At 36.3% G+C, this 17,084-nt stretch overlaps 1 protein-coding gene across 6 annotated transcripts in view; it reads left to right on the top strand.

Moving 5' to 3' along the window:
- The window catches only part of FAM149B1 (family with sequence similarity 149 member B1), an 86,509-nt gene that overhangs the window by 25,226 nt on the left and 44,199 nt on the right, over positions 1-17,084 (top strand). For 4 of the 6 annotated variants that reach the window (XM_042908421.1, XM_042908422.1, XM_042908423.1 and 1 more), the window contains exons 4-7: positions 9,130-9,272; positions 10,341-10,457; positions 12,825-12,989; positions 15,934-16,121. In XM_042908421.1, coding sequence (XP_042764355.1) covers positions 9,130-9,272; positions 10,341-10,457; positions 12,825-12,989; positions 15,934-16,121 — 613 coding nt within the window. Of the gene's footprint in view, positions 1-9,110; positions 9,273-10,340; positions 10,458-12,824; positions 12,990-15,933; positions 16,122-17,084 lie in introns of all 6 variants that reach the window. The other 2 variants (XM_042908425.1, XM_042908424.1) reach the window with 1 other exon arrangement.

Consider the following 17,084-nt stretch of genomic DNA (forward strand, 5'->3'; position numbering starts at 1 on the left):
TCTTTGGTCATTTATATATATACATATATTTTTTCAATTAGGCATTTTTATTCTATTCATTTTACACCTTTTCTATTTCTCTTCTTTATTTTCCTTTCTCTTTCTCTGAATTTAGCCTGATAGTTTTTTGATTCCCTGTTTGGTCTTCATTTCTCACTTTCATTTTTTTTTCTTTTTATGGGATCAGGCTTCCTCCCCACTCCTTTCCCTTTTTTCCAGGGTTACTTCAACAAACAAATCAAAGCACACCTTGGCTGAAGGTCCAAACACTCCACCACTAAAAGTAAGGAGGGGCTTTGCAGAGGACTGACCAGTGGGATAGAGCAGCCAAAACACAACAGAGTGCATATAAGGTATGCCAAAAACAATTCCTAAAGTGCCAACCCTGGACAGTGTATGACCCCTTTTTAATATAGAAGTACTCACAGATGCAGTAATAACAAGCTATTAAAACCCACAAAAAGCAGAAACTAGCCAAAATGAGAAAACAGAGGAATTCTCCCAAAAAAGAAAACTCAGGAAGAAATCACAGCCAGAGAATTGCTCAAAACAGTTATAAACAATATATCTGAACAAGAATTTAGAATAACAGTCATAAGACTAATAACTGGGCTTGAAAAAAGCATAGAAGACACTAGAGAATCTCTTTGTACAGAGATCACAGGCCTAGGAACTCGTCCTGATGAATTAAAAAATGCTACAACTGAGATGCAAAATAAACTAGATACAGTGACAGTGAGGATGGAAGAAGCAGAGGAGAGAATAGGTGAAATAGAAGATAAAATGGGAAAACAATGAAGCTGAAAAAAAGAAGGAAAGGAAATTACCAGATCATGAGGGGAGAATTAGAGAACTAAGTGATTCCATGAAACAAAACAATATCCACATCATAGGAGTTCCAGAAGAAGAAGAGAGAGAAAGGGGAAGAAGTTTTATCTGAATAAATTATAGCTGAGAACTTCTCTAATCTGGGGAAGGAAACAGGCATCCAAGTCTGAGAGGCACAGAGAACTCCTTCAAAATCAATAAAAACAGGTCAACACCATGACATATCATAGTGAAACTGGCAAAACACAAACATAAAGAGAATTCTGAAAGCAGCTAGGGACAAATGGGCCTTAAGTTACGGGCATAGGCACATAAGGTTAGTAGCAGACCTATCCACTGAAACTTGGCAGGCCAGAAGCGAGTGGCAGGAAATATTCAATGTGATGAACAGGAAAACTATGCAGCCAAGAATCTTTTATCCAGCAAGGCTGTCTTCAGAATAGGAGAGATAAAGACTTTCCCAGACAAACAAAAACCAAAAAAGAGTTCATGACCATTAAACCAGCCCTGGAAGAGATTCTAGGGGTACTCTGTGAGTGGAAAGCAGCAAAGACTACAAAGGACCAAAGACATCACAACAAACATGAAATCTACAGATAACACCATGGCATTAAATTCATACCTTTCAATAATCACTCTGAATGTAAATGGACTAAATGCCCCAATCAAAAGACACAGAGTATCAGAAGGGATAAATAATGAGATCCATCTATATTCTGCCTACAAGAGACTCATTTTAAACCAGAAGACACCTGCACATTGTAAGTGAGGGGATGGAGAACCATCTATCATGCTAACGATGTCAAAAGAAAGCTGGAGTAGCCATACTTACATCAGACAAACTACATTTTAAGACAAAGACTGTACCAAGAGATGAAGAAGGGCATTATATCATAATTAAGGGGTCTATCCATCAAGAAGAGCTAACAATTGTAAATATTTATGCCTCCAACGTGGAAGAACTCAAATATATAAATCAATTAATCACAAATATAAGCAAACTTTTGGATAATAATGCCATAATTATAGGGGACTTTAATACTCCACTTACAACAATGGACAGATAACCTAGGCAGAAAATCAATCAAGGAAATAATGGCTCTGAATGACACATTGGACCAGATAGACTGAACACATATATTCAGAACGTTTCATCCTACAGCAGCAGAATACATATTCTTCTTGAGCGCACATGGAACATTATCCAAAATAGATCACATACTGGTCACAAAATAGCCCTCAACACGTACAAAAAGATTGAGATCATACCATGCATATTTTCAGATCACAATGCTATGAAACTTGAAATCAACCACAAGTAAAAATTTGGAAAACCCCAAATACATTGAGGGTAAACAGTATCCCACCAAAGAACCAATGGGTCAACCAGGAAATTAAATAAAAAATTAAAAAATATATGGAAGCAAATGAAAATGAAACATGATCGTCCAATCATTTGGGATGCAGCAAAGGCAGTCCTAAGAGGAAGATACATTGCAATTCGGGCCTATCTCAAGAAGTAAGAAAGGCCCCAAATATACAACCTAACCTTACACCTAAAGGAGCTAGAAAAGGAGCAGCAAATATAGCCCAAAGCCAGCAGAAGGGAAATAAAGATTAGAGCAGAAATAAATGATATAGAACAGTAGAACAGATCAGTGAAACTAAGAGCTGATTTTTTGAAAGAATAAACAAAACTGATAAGCCCCTAGCCAGACTACTCAAAAAGAAAAGAGAGGACCCAAATAGATAAAGTCACAAATAAAAGAGGAGAGATCACAACCAATACCAGAGACATACAAACAATTCTAAGAGAATACTATGAAAAATTATATGCCAACATACTAGGCAATCTGAAAGAAATGGACAAATTCCTAGACACTCACACACTACCAAAACTCAAATGGGAAGAAATAGAAAATTTGAATAAACCTATAACCAGCAAAGAAATCTCAGTTATCAAAAGTCTCCCAACAAATAAGAGCCCTGGAATCCTACCAAAAATTTAAAGCAGAGTTAATACCTGTTCTTCTCAAAATGTTCCAAAAAATAGAAATGGAAGGAAAGCTTCCAAACTCATTCTATGAAGCCAGCATTACCTTGATTCCAAAACCAGACAAAGACTCCACTAAAAAGGAGAATTACAGGCCAATATACCTGATGAACCTAGATGCAAAAATCCTCAATAAGATACTAGCAAATCGAAGTCAACAATACATTAAAAGCATTATTCACCATGATCAAGTGGGATTCATTCCTGGGCTGCAGGGCTGTTTCAGTATCAATGTGTTACACCACAAATCAATCAATGTGATACACCACATTAATAGAGGAAAGGATAAGAACCATATGATACTGTCAATAGATGCAAAAAAAGCATTGGACAAAGTACAGCATCCTTTCTTGATAAAAACCCTCAAGAAAGTCGGAATGGAAGAAACATATCTTAACATCATAAAAGCCATATATGAAAGGCCCATAGGTAATATAATCTACAATGGGGAAAAACTGAGAGCTTTCCCCCTAAGATCAGGAACATGACAGAGATGTCCATTCTCACCACTATTGTTCAACATAGTGTTGGAAGCCCTAGCCTCAGCAGTCAGACAACAAAACAAAATTAAATGCATCCAAATTGGCAAAGAAGAAGTCAAACTTTCACTCTTTGCAGATGACATGATATTCTACATGGAAGACCCAAAAGACTCCACCAAAAAACTGCTAGAGCTGATACATGAATTCAGTAAAGCCACAGGATATAAAATCAATGTACAGAAATTGGTTGCATTTCTATACACCAATAATGAAGCGACAGAAAGAGATATCAAGGAATTGGTCCCATTTACACCAAAAACCATAAGATACTTAGGAATAAACCTAACCAAAGAGGTAAGATATCTGTACACTGAAAACTATAGAAAGCTTATGAAACAAATTGAAAAAGACACAAAGAAATGGGAAAACATTCCATGCTCATGGATTGGAAGAACAAATATTGTTAAAATATTGATACTACTGAAAGCAATCTACACATTCAATGCAAACCTTATCAAAATAACACAGCATTCTTCACAGAGCTAGAACAAACAATTCTAAAATTTGTATGGTACCACAAAAGAACCTGAATAGCCAAAGTAATGTTGAAAAAGAAAACCACAGCTGGAGGTATCACAATCCTGGACTTTAACCTGTATTACAAACTTGTAATCATCAAGACAGTATGGTACTGACACAAAAACAGACACATAGATCAGTGGAACAGAATAGAGAACATAGAAATGGACCCACTAATATATGGCCAACTAATCTTTGACAAAGCAGTAAAGAGCATCCAATGGGAAAAAGACAGTCTCTTTAGCAAATGGTGATGGGAGAACTGGATAGCAACATGCAGAAGAATGAACCTGGACCACTTTCTTACACCATACACAAAAATAAACTCAAAATGGGTAAAAGACCTAAATTTGAGACAGAAAACCATCAAAATCCTACAGGAGAAAACAGGCAGCAACCTCTCTGACCTAGGCCACAACAACTTCATACTTGACATGTCTCCAGAGGCAAGGGAAATAAAAGCAAAAATGAATTATTTGGACCTCCTTAAGATAAAAAGCTTCTACACAGCAAGGGAGACAATTAACAAAACTAAAAGGCAACCAATAGAATGGGAGAATATATTTGCAAATGACATATCAGATAAAGGGTTAGTGTCCCAAATATATGAAGAACTTATCAAACTCAACACCCCAAAACCAAATAATCCAGTGAAGAAATGGGCAGAAGACATGAATAGACATTTCTCCAAAGAAGATATCCAGACGGCAAACAGACACATGAAAAGATGTTCAACATCACTTGTCATCAGGGAATTACAAATCAAAACCACAACGAGATACCACCTCACACCTGTCAGAATGGCTAAAATTAACAACTCAGGCAACAACAGATGTTGGCAAGGTAGTGGAGAAAGAGGAACTCTTTTGCTCTGCTGGTGGGAATGCAAAGTGGTGTAGGCACTCTGGAAAACAGTATGGGGGCTCCTCAAAAAATTAAAAATAGAATTACCTAATGCCAGCAATTGCACTACTAGGAATTTAACCAAAGGATACAAAAATGCTGAATCGAAGGGGCACATGCACCCCAATGTTTATAGCAGTGCTATCAACAATAGCCAAAGTATGGAAAGAGCCCAAATGTCCATCGATGGATGAATGGATAAAGAAGATATAGTATGTATACACAATAGAATAATGCTGGGCAATGAAAAAGAATGAAATCTTGCCATTTGCAACAATGTGGGTGAAACTGGAGGATATTATGCTAAACGAAATAAGTCAGTCAGAGAAAGATATCATATGATTTCACTCATGTATGGAATTTGAGAAACTCAACAGATGAACATAGGGGAAAGGAAAGAAAAATAAGATAAAAACCGAGAGGAAGGCAAAGCATAGAGAGTCTTAAATACAGAGGACAAACTGAGGGTTGCTGGAGAGGGGTTGGAGGGTTGGGTTAAATGGGTGATGGGCATTAAGGAGGGTACTTTTCAGGATGAGCAATGGGTGTCATATGTAAGAGATGAATCACTGGGTTCTACTTCTGAAGCCAAGAATATACTGTATGTTAAATAACTTGAAAATAAATTAATAAAAATTTAAAAAAATAAAAAAATGAAGTACGGATGCTAAAATTTTAACTACTAGTAGAATATAAACATAATGAATAACTTCCAAATTAATAGAGGAAACAAGAAAAAATGTAACAGAAGAAAAAGAAAATAAAAAACACAAGAAAAAGGTTAAATACAAACACAAAACAAATGGTAGCTATAAGTCTAAATATTGCACATTATAATAAGTGGATACAATTTACCTATTAAGAAAAGACAGAGACTCTGAAATTGGATTTTAAAATTCTAGCTACATGCTATTTAAATAAACATTTCAAAAACAGAATGACACCCAGATATTAAGGGATGGGAAAAGTTATAATAGGCAAATACTAACAACAAGAAGAGTTGACATAATAGCATTTAAGCAGATAAATATTTAATAGAAAAAAATTTGCCAAGAAATAGCCTCTTTTAAAAAAATGTTTATTTTTGAGAGAGAGCACACGTGAGCATGTGAGTGGGGGAGGGGCAGAGAGAGAGGGAGACAGAGAATCTGTCAGTGCAGAGCCCGACGTGGGGCTCAAACTCATGAACTATGAGATCATGACCTGAGCTGAAGTTGGAGGCTTAACCAAGTGAGCCACCCAGGTGCCCCAAGAAACAGGCTCTTAACTATTGAGAACAAACTGATGGTTACCAGAGGGGAGGTGGGTGGGGGGTAGGTGAAATCGGTAATGTAATACAGATCAAGGACTGCACTTGTCATAATGAGCACAGTGATGTATGGTGATGTATGGAATTGTTGAATCACTGTATTGTACACCTAAAACTAATATAGTACTGTATGTTTTTTTTTTAATATATGAAATTTATTGTCAAATTGGTTTCCATACAACACCCAGTGCTCATCCCAAAAGGTGCCCTCCTCAATACCCATCACCCACCCTCCCCTCCCTCCCACACCCCATCAACCCTCAATAGTACTGTATGTTAACTATACTGGAATTAAATTTTTAAAAAATGCTTGCAATGCAAAAACAAAACAAAACAAAACAAAAGACAGCCAGCTTGCTAGGAGATTGTGCTAGTCACTTCTTTCTCAACATTATCCCATTCTCATCTCTAATAAAGAACTTTGATGCTTCATGAAAAAAATAAATAAAAAATTTCACTGAGACTAGAAAAGTCCCACCTCAGCCCCCAGAAGCTTGAAAACAGTAAAAGACTTTTTAGAAATATTACTTATGTTGACTCTTGTGAAAATAAATAAAAGAAATATCATTAAACCTGGAGTTGGGAAGCCCTAAAGAGCAATCTCTCACACACTACCATCCCTCCATAAGAAACCATAGCTTGCATTCCCCAACAGGAAGAAACTTACTTTATATACCCCAGCAGGAGGAAGAATTTCTTCCTGCCCATCCACAGCCCAACCAGTGAGAAACCACCACACTCATCCAATGAGAAGCCATAACAGCCCCTTCTAGCTTCCTCCTTTTGCCTATAAAAGCAAGCCTCTCCTCTGTTCTGGACTTGCCTATGCTTTGCCATAAGTTTGCTTGTCCCCATTTGCAATTCTCTGCTATTCCTGAAGCTTATTTTGCTTTTAAAAAGCTGACACTTTTTTTTTTTGTATTTTTTTTAAGGTCAACAGTCTTTAAAATTAGCCTTCATATCTATCTAGCAAGTCTTTTTTAATTGGGTAGAAACTGATTTTCATTCGTGGAGTGAAAATACAGATTTATTATCTTATACTTTTTGTTCCACCAGAATAAAAAAGGGTGCATAAATATAAAGTAGAAAAGCAAGGAAGCAAATAACATGATCAGATTTATATTTTATAGCCATCTCTATTGCTGCTACTAAAGGATTACAGAGGGCAGGGAGATAACCTAAACTCTCAGTTGAAAAATACATACTACAGGGGCACCTGGGTGGCTCAATTGGCTGAGTGTCCGACTTCAGCTCAGGTCATGGTCTCACAGTTCATGAGTTCAAGCCCCTTGTCAGCTCTGTGCTGACAGCTCAGAGCCTGGAGCCTGCTTTGGATTCTATGTCTCCCGCTCTCTCTGAACCAACCCCGCTTGTGCTCTCTCTCTCTCTCTAAAATAAATAATACATATTAAAAAAAATTAAAAGTAAAATAAAAATACAGACTACAAAATGATATATATGCAGTTAGCCCTTCACCAACACAAGTTTGAACTGTGTGGGTCCACTTATATGTGGACTTTTTTTCAAAACAGTACAGGACTGTAAATGTATTTTCTCTTATGATTGTCTGTTTTTTTAATGTTTATTTATTTATTTTTGAGAGAGAGAGGAGGGGTGGAGAGAGAGGCAGAGAGAGAATCCCAAACAGGCTCCACACTGTCAGTGCAGAGGTGGACGTGGGGTTTGAACTCATGAACAGTGAGATAAAGACCCTGAGCCAAAATCAAGAGTCAGATGCTTAACTGACTGAGCCACCCAGGCTCCCCTCTTAGGATTTTTTTTTAAATTTTAATGTTTATTTATTTTTGAGAGAGAGAGAGAAAGAGAGAAGCTGATGTGGAGTTTGAACTCAGGAACTGAGAGATCATGACCTGAGCCAAAGTCAGACCCTTAGCCGACTGAGCCACCCAGGCGCCCCTATTTTGTTTTTTAAGTTTATTTATTTATTTTGAGAGAGACAGAGCGCGAGTGGGGAAGGGGCAGAGAGGGAGAGAGAGAATCCCAATCAGGCTCCAGGCTGCCAGCGAAGAGCCTGATGTGGGGCTTGAGCTCACGAAACTGCGAGATCATGACCTGAGCCAAAACCAGGAGTCAGACGCTTAACTGACTGAGCCACCCAGGCACACCATGATTTTCTTTTCTTTTTTTAAAAAAAAGAAAATTTTTTTAAATGTTTATTTATTTTTTGGGAGAGACAGAGACATAATGCGAGTGGGTTAGGGGTAGAGAGAGAGGGAGACACAGAATCCGAAGCAGGTTCCAGGCTCTGAACTGTCAGCACAGAGCCGACGCGGGGGTCAAACTCACGAGCTGTGAGATCATGACCTGAGCCGAAGTCAGACGCTCAACTGACAGCCACCCAGGCGCCCCCACCATGATTTTCTTAATAACCTTTTCTTTAGCTTTATTGTAAGAATACAGTATGCAATACATATATAAAATATGGGTTATTGTTAAAGTTTCCAGTCAGTTGTAAGCTATTAGTACTTAGGTTTTTGGAGAGCCAAATGTTATATATGGATTTTTGACTGTGTGTGGCAGGGGGGAAAGGGGGCACATGGGGGCGGAGGGTCAGCATCCCTAAGGCCGCATGTATAGGATTAACTGTCTATCTTCAGCTCTAAAAAAATACTGGAACCAAGCAACTATACTAAAATTAGCAATCATTATATTAGGTAGAATTATTGGTAATTTTAATTTATTCTTCTTGTTTTTCTGGATCTTTCAAAATGATTACAATAAACATAGTATTTTTATAATGAAGAAAATGTTACTTTAAAAAAGTAGGTATTTCTATAAATTTTGTTTACATAGGAATATGAAGGAAATCTGAATATTATAAGATGAAAATTCACTAAATTTTTTAATGGAAATTCAACAGTATTTCAAATGGACTAAATTTTAAATTTGATTGCTTTCAACCTTTAGGACTTTAAAAGCTCACCTAAATATTTAGGGGTGATATTTTCTTCCAGGAGCTTGATCAAAATGCCACTGAAAAGGTCCAGGCAATGTTCATAGCCATTGACGAGCTCTTGTATGAGCAGAAGTTGAGTGTGCATACTAAGAGTCTACAGGAAGAGTGCCAACAATGGACATGCAGCTTTCCTCACCTCAGGTATTAAAGCCCTAGATCTGGCTTGTATTCATGGCTAATACTAAAATTTGAAAAGCAGATATCTAGGGGCGCCTGGATTGCTCAGTTGGCTGTGTCCGATTCTTGATTTCGGCTCAGATCATGATCTCAGGTTGGGGGATCGAGCTCCACGTCAGGCTCCACACTGAGCATAGAGTCTCCTTAAGACTTTCTCCCTCTGCCCCTCTTCCTCACTGTCTTCTCTGTCTCTCTAAAATAAAAAAAAAAAATTAAAAAATAATTTTAAAAAAGCAGATATCCAAAAAAAGCTTGTATTCTGAAATCTTTATGGACTTGGTTTTAATGAATGTAAATAAGGCCATATGGTATAAAGACTGCACTGAGAGAAAACTGAAGTTGATGGAAGTTTCTTAGAGTGTTCATAACTACCACCATGTTGTCCTAATTGAGAAAAGCAGTTCCTTTACCTGTAGCTGAGATCTATGCATTGTGGCTGTCCAAAGAGCTCTTCTTTGGAGCAAGAGGGTCAGAAAATGTATTTGTTTACACTGTTGTCTACAAGAAAATTCTTACACAAATTTAAAAGCAGACATAAGCTGTTAGGAAGCTTCCCTCACTTACTTCCCTTACTTCCCTTACTTATATAGTAAGTATAGTAACTATAGTAAGTTACTATACTTACTACTTAAAATTTATACCTAAAATTTATATAGCATCATGTTCTTAAGAATATAATTTATAGTTTTCACTAATTTGGCCTGGCTTTCATCCATTTTAGCAGATTTAATGAAGATTATTGTAGAGGATGGAGGGAAAATTACAAATTTTTGCTCAGTTTCCTTGGATTTTTTCAGCAGTGTGAGGCTATAGCTTTATCTTTTCCATCTCTATTCTGTGGAAGAAAGCTATAACCTGTAATAAGATTCTGGATTCACATTTTTCTCTTAAGAATCATTCTTAATCGGTAGCGTACTAAGTATGCACTGGACTTTTATAGAGAGCCATCATATTTGTTCCAAGAATATCTACATTTTGTATGTATGCCAGGTGAACGTGCTTGATTGTCTCTTTACGTTGTTCATTTTGAAGGATCCTGGGTAGGCAGATAATCACTCCAAGCGAAGGATATGGACTGTATCCTAGATCCCCTTCTGTTGTTTCAGTTTCACATGAGACAACACTTTCTCAAGAAAGAGATTCTACTATGTAAGTATTTCTAATATGTAAGTATTTATGTATCCAAAGTGTTATATTCTGCCAGTTATACTAGGGGATTAAAAAACTTATGTTTTACTTGATGGTATTTAATAAAGCACAGAAAATGCTGTTAAGATTGACCACAGTTTTTATGCATAGAGAATTTTATTATATAATTTTTTTGTTCAAAAAGTAAGTGATTCCCTAGGGTTTAAGGATACTTTTGTTATTCAGATATATCTCTATCTCTATCTCTATCTCTGTCTCTGTCTATGTTTCTATCTCTATGTCTCTATCTCTATCTCTATATATTTATAGATACAGGCATTTCCTTCTTGAAATAAAGTGTAGATAGACTGGTTTCAGGAGATTTAGGAGTTTGAGAAACACACTTTAAAGATTTTTTGAAAAAATACTGAAAAAGTAATTTTTCTTAAACATATAATACTAATTACAACTTAATTTCTTTACAGAAGTTAAACTGCTATTAGTTTATTAACTTAAAATGGGTAATTAGTATATTTAAAATAGCTAAATTCTTTTGAACACCTCAAACTCTTTAAACAACAGCAAAACAAACCAAAATAGGATTGTTCCACTCTCTTACATCATACACAAAAATACATTCAAAATGGATGAAAGACCTGTGAGACTTGAAACCATAAAAATCCTAGAGAACACAGGCAGTAACCTCTTTGACATTGGCTGTAGCAACTTCTTTCTAGATATATCTCCTGAGGTAAGGAAAACAAAAGCAAAAATAAACTATTTTATTTCATCAAAATAGAAAGTTTCCGCACAGTGAAGGAAACAAATCAACAAAACTAAAAGGCAACCTATGGAATGGGAGAAATTTGGAAATATTTCCAAATATTTTAAATATTCTTCTTAAATATTTGCACATATTTCCAAAATGTGTTCAAGTCAGATTTTCCCACTAGCCTTGCTGAAAAGTGCCACAGGTTTATTCTTTTTTTTTCCATTAAAAAATACTTAAGGTACAAAATTATAAAGAATATCACAAAATATACATTGGTTATATTTAATATTTCGTTAAACAGAGCCATTTAAAAAAACTGTACTGCTCAGATTTGACTGGTTTTCTCCAAAGTAAAGATTCTGAACTGAATGAGTCATCATATATTCATTGAATACCTGGGTAGGAAGAGAAATTTAAATATAAATAAGAGAAGATCCCTGCCCTTAAGGCATATGCATTTTGAACTATGATGGAGTTACTGAAATAAGCATATTATCTCCTGAGGTACATGAAAGTTGTAATTATTAATATTCTTAATTTTTTCATCAATTTTTTTATTGAAAGAGACTTAAATATAAAATACTGGTATCAGGTGTACATCATAGTGATTCAGCAATTATATAAATTACAAAATGCTTACCACAATAAGTATAGTTACTATCTGCCACCAAAGTTACTACAATATTATTGATTATATTCCCTATGCCATACTTCTCATTCCTGTGACTTATTTATTTTATAACTGGCAGTCTGTACCTCTTAATACCCTTCACCTATTTTGCCAACCCTCCAATCCCTATTCCCTTTAGCAATCACCAGTTTGTCCTCTGTATTTATGAATCTATTTGTTTTGTTTTGTTTATTCCTTTTTCTTGGTTTTTAGATTCCATGTTTAAGGTAAATCATATGGTATTTGTCTTTTCCTGTCTTATTTCACTTAGCGTTATATGCCCTATGTCCATCCATGTTGTAGCAAATGTCAAGTTCCGACCTTTTTCATGGCTGAGTAATACTCCATTGTATATACATACCACATCTTCTTTATCCATGAATCTATCTGTGGACACTTAAGTTGCTTTCATATCTTAGCTACTGTAAATAATGCTGCAATAAACATAGGGGTGCATGTATCTTTTCAAATTAATGTTTTTATTTTCTTCAGGTGGAATTCAGTGGTGGAATTACTGGGTCATATAGTATTTCTATTTTTAATTTTTGAGGAACCATAGTGGCTGCACCAATTTACATTCCCACCAATAGTGCATGAGGGTTCCCTTTTCTCCATATCCTTTCCCATACTTGTTATTTCTTGTCTTTTTGATACTAGCCATTCTGACTGGTTATTCTTAAATATTTTTAAACTTATCTCATAGCCTTAGCTGTTGCATCTGAAAAGACAGCAAATAGTATTTGATACCGCACAGTACACCTAGGCAGAGTAGGTCTATGGCTAGTGTTTATTCTTTCTGTTCTGAGAAACAATAGGTATTAAGACTATGAATAGTCTGGGGAGATGTCAGCAGGGCAAGGGATTTTGAGCTGAAACTCGTATGACTGAATTGCTGTAGGAACTGTTTATGTTATATACAATTAATAATTGCTTTTTCCTCTCCCAGATTTGGTATTAGGGGAAAGAAGTTACATTTTTCATCTTCTTATGCTCACAAAGCATCTCCCATTGCCAAATCCCCTGGTGTGTATTCTATGGAAAGAGAGGAGGAAGACTGTATAATCTCTGAAGGAATAATAGAGGAATACCTAGCATTCGACCACACTGATATGTGAGTGTTAAGTATTTTAAGCTTTTTACTCCCCCCCTATTTTGTGTATTAATATCTATTTTTTTCTAATGTTTATTTTTGAGAGAGCATGAGTGGGGGCGGGTCAGAGAGAGAGGGAGACACAGAATCGGAAGCAGGCTCCAGGCTCTGAGCTGTCAGCACAGAGCCTGACAAAGGTCTCAAACTCACAAGCTGTGAGATCATGACCTGAGCCAAAGTCGGATGCTTAACTGACTGAGCCACCCAGGCACCCCTCTATTTTTTCTAAAGTATACTACTCAGGGACACCTGGTGACTCAGTCCATTGAGTGTCTGACTCTTGATTTTGGCTCAGGTCATGATCCCAGGGTTGTGGGATTGAGCCCTGCATTGGGTTCTGTGTTGAGTGTGGAGCCTGCTTGAGGTTCTCTTTCTCTTTCTCTCTCTCTCTCTCTCTCTCTCTCCCTCCCTCTGCTCCCCCTCTCCCCCACTCATGCTTGCTCTCTCGCTAAAAATGGATTGAAAAAATAATAAAATCTACTACTCAGAACCGCCCCCCCAAGACAGAAAAAAAAACACGACCAAACAAAATATAAAGTACACAACCAATATTACATATAATTAGATTGATGTCACTTGGTTATTTATTTCCTATTACTTCTGAGGTATCTAGAGTTCATGTGCTTAGTTGATATAAATTCCTATTGCTTCCACATACCAGACTCGCTTGTGTATTTTCTTCCTGAATGTGTTATTTGCCTCTTCCTGAGATTAAACGTTTTTAAATGAGTTAATTTCTTTCTTCACATAATTTGATTTTACCTTTTGTAAATCATCACCAGTTAATTCATGGAAATCTGAAACTTTTCAAAGGAGCAGTTGAAGAGGTGTGAACTTTGTTTACGTAAATCCTTTTTGAAAAGGTATACACAGTTTATATAAAACCTTACACTTAGCACAGACTTTACAATTAATAATGCTTGTTTATATCCATTCTTATTGTATTCTGACAATAGTCCTGTGACACAGATATTATTTACCATCTCTATAGGATAGGTGAGAATCAGGGTGGTTAAATGATTTGTCTGAGGTAAAGCTAAGACCTAAAACCTTATTCATCTTACTCTAAATCCAGTGCTCTCTTCACTATCCTATGCTACCCTTCTGAAACATTAACCTCTTAAGCTATTCCTCCAAGCCTTTAAAAGTTCCAGAGCGCAACAAGTGGGAGAGAGGCAAAGAAGGAGGGAGAGAGAGAGAAATCCCAAGCAGGTTCCACACTGTCCACTCAAAGCCTGATGTGGGGCTCAAATTCATGAACCGTGAGATCATGACCTGAGACCAAGTCGGACGCTTAACCAACTGAGCCACCCAGACGCCCCAAAAGAAAATGGATTTTAAATAAAGGAAATAAAATTCAATCTCATTCACAATTAGCAGTGCAAATTAAAACTATAACAAGATACTATTTTATCTGTCAGACTGGCAGAGAAAACAAAGAAGTTTGATAATTCCTTGAATGGAAAAAAGGCACATTTTTTCAACACTGAAGATTATCTCTCTTTAGAGGAAAGTGGGCAATATCTTTCCATTTTAAATGTATATACCATTTCACTCAATAATTCTATTTATAGGAATTTATCCTACAGATATAATACCCATGTAGCCAAAGAACTACATACAAGAATATTAAATGTCCTACTGACTATAAGAACAAAAGCCTGGTTATCAATAACTGGATAGTTAGATATACTATGGTACATCCAGTAGAATTCTCTGCAGCTATTTTTTCAGAGGCGTATTCATATGTATTAATAGAGATGGAGGGCCAGATACATTTTTAAATAAAAGGCCACAATGCAGTGCAGTATATAACGTAACTATTTCCCTGGACCAATGTATGATGTTTGCTTCTGGGAATGGTGCCTGGGAGACAGAAATGTAAACTTATTTTTCACTACATAAATACATTTCCTTCTGTAGAATGTGAATTTTTTTTCATCATATGAAAGTGTTATCTCCTATAAAAAGAAATATAAATTTAAATACAATTAATACTAAATCAGCCTTCTCCCCAACTTAATGCTATGCCAGCTCTTCCTTGGGAAAGAAGTAGAGTCTTTAGCTGCCCTGCATAAACCTCTTAGCATCCTTCTTTCCTAGTTAGAGCTTCTTATTTAATTCTTGACACCTCTGCTACCCCAGGGATAATTTTCACGGGAGAGGCCGTAAGATATTTCTTCATAGCCCAAGTGTTTCAGAATTTGCTTTGTGTTAATTTATAATACATCTATCATAGGTAAGCATATCTGTCAGCTAGATCTTTGCCCCCCAAATACTGGGGCTATTGGTACCCCCTTCCAGAGAAGAGACAGACTTGGCTGAGTTTCTGGACTACAGATAGCTACATGGTCTCCAAAAAGGCCTCACAGTAGCTTCTTGTGCTGGTGGGCTCCCCTCCTTTCCCTTTCCAGCCAAATGCCAATTGTTTGTTTGGATTAATAAAAGTACACTATTTCTCTAATGAATCACTGCCTCAAATAACTATGTGACACAGTCACATGCCCATCATTAAATGGTACATGAATAGTAATCTAAATGTTATCCAGTCACAACAAAAAGGTTATTTCTGTATGCTTGTCATAGCTTATTGCTCAACTGAAATGTTCACTGTCCAAAGCTAAAAAATACACAATGAGACCTCAGTCTTCTTTTTCTTATTCTTTTTTTTTTTTTTTTTTTGGCAGAGTAGTGGGGTGGGGTGGGAGTAAAAAGGGAAATTCAGTCTGTTTGAGAACTCCCTTAGGTCACAAGACAGTTTAACACATATGCTACATACATATACTGAGCTACATACATATACATGTGGGGAGGGGACACAAATCACGCTCCTGGAGAAGCACAAAACACAGTGGTGAACACTCAGTAAAGAATAACTAGGAAGTCTTATTTGCTTCTGTTACAGGGAAGAGGGGTTTCAAGGAAAGAAATTACACGCATCTCCAGAGAAACAGAAATTAGGGTACCCTCCCATTGCTCCATTTTACTGCATGAAAGAGGACGTCCTTGCTTATGTGTTTGACGACGTGTGGAGCAAAGTTCTGAGCTGTATGGAGCAGCTGACACGTAGTCATTGGGAGGGATTTGCTTCTGGTAAGGATCTTTGTGAAAACAACATAAAAAAATAATTATTTATGATTTCCAAACCCTGACTAGTCTTTCAGATTATATGTTTCATTACTGCAAAAGACTCACATTTGTATTTTCCACAGACATTAACAGATATTTAGACAATATTTGAAAATGAGTGGATGAGTAACAAGGCTATTCTATGATGACTATACTGTGTTTTATTTGAATATAATTATTTGTGAGAAAAAAGATGTGCAAGTGGCAAATACATTTTTTAAACTGCTCTACTTAAGAATAAGCGATTATACAATAAACCATTCATATTTAAAGTGTAAATTGGTCAATTGACCTATGTATACATGAAACCACAAAACAGTCAATATAATATATATAATACCTTTGTAATCCCTTTCTGCCCCTGCCTGACCCCCAATCGCCACGTGCTTTTTCACTATAGTTTAGTTTTTATTTTGTAGAGTTTCATATAAATGGAATCAGGGTATTTCCTTTTTGTAAGCTTCCTTCATTCAGCATGATCATTTTGAAATTCATCTATGTAAATGTGTGCGTCAGCAATTTATTCCCAAGAAGTGTTCCACTGTTGCACAATTTGTTTATCCATTTACCTGTTCATGGACATTTGGGTTCTTTTCAATTCGGGACTATAATATGCAAAGCTATTATGCACATTACTATGCAAGAATTTTTTGCACATACATTTCCTTTTCTCTTAGGTAAATTTCTAGGAGTGGAATGGTTTGATTATATGGTTAAATGTATATTTAGCTTTTTAAGAATTATTTTGTTTTTCTGTATTGCACACAAAACGATCACAAACTTATCAGTTTCAAACAACATACATTTTTTATCTCACAGATTTGTGGGTCAGAAGACCAGGAATGGCTTAGCTAGTTCTCTACTTAGGATCTCACAAAGCTGTGATCAAGGTGTTGGCCACAGCTAGGCTCTCATGTAGAGGCTCAC

Source organism: Panthera leo, chromosome D2, assembly GCF_018350215.1.
Source record: "Panthera leo isolate Ple1 chromosome D2, P.leo_Ple1_pat1.1, whole genome shotgun sequence".
In the NCBI taxonomy this organism is placed as follows: Eukaryota; Metazoa; Chordata; class Mammalia; order Carnivora; family Felidae; genus Panthera; species Panthera leo.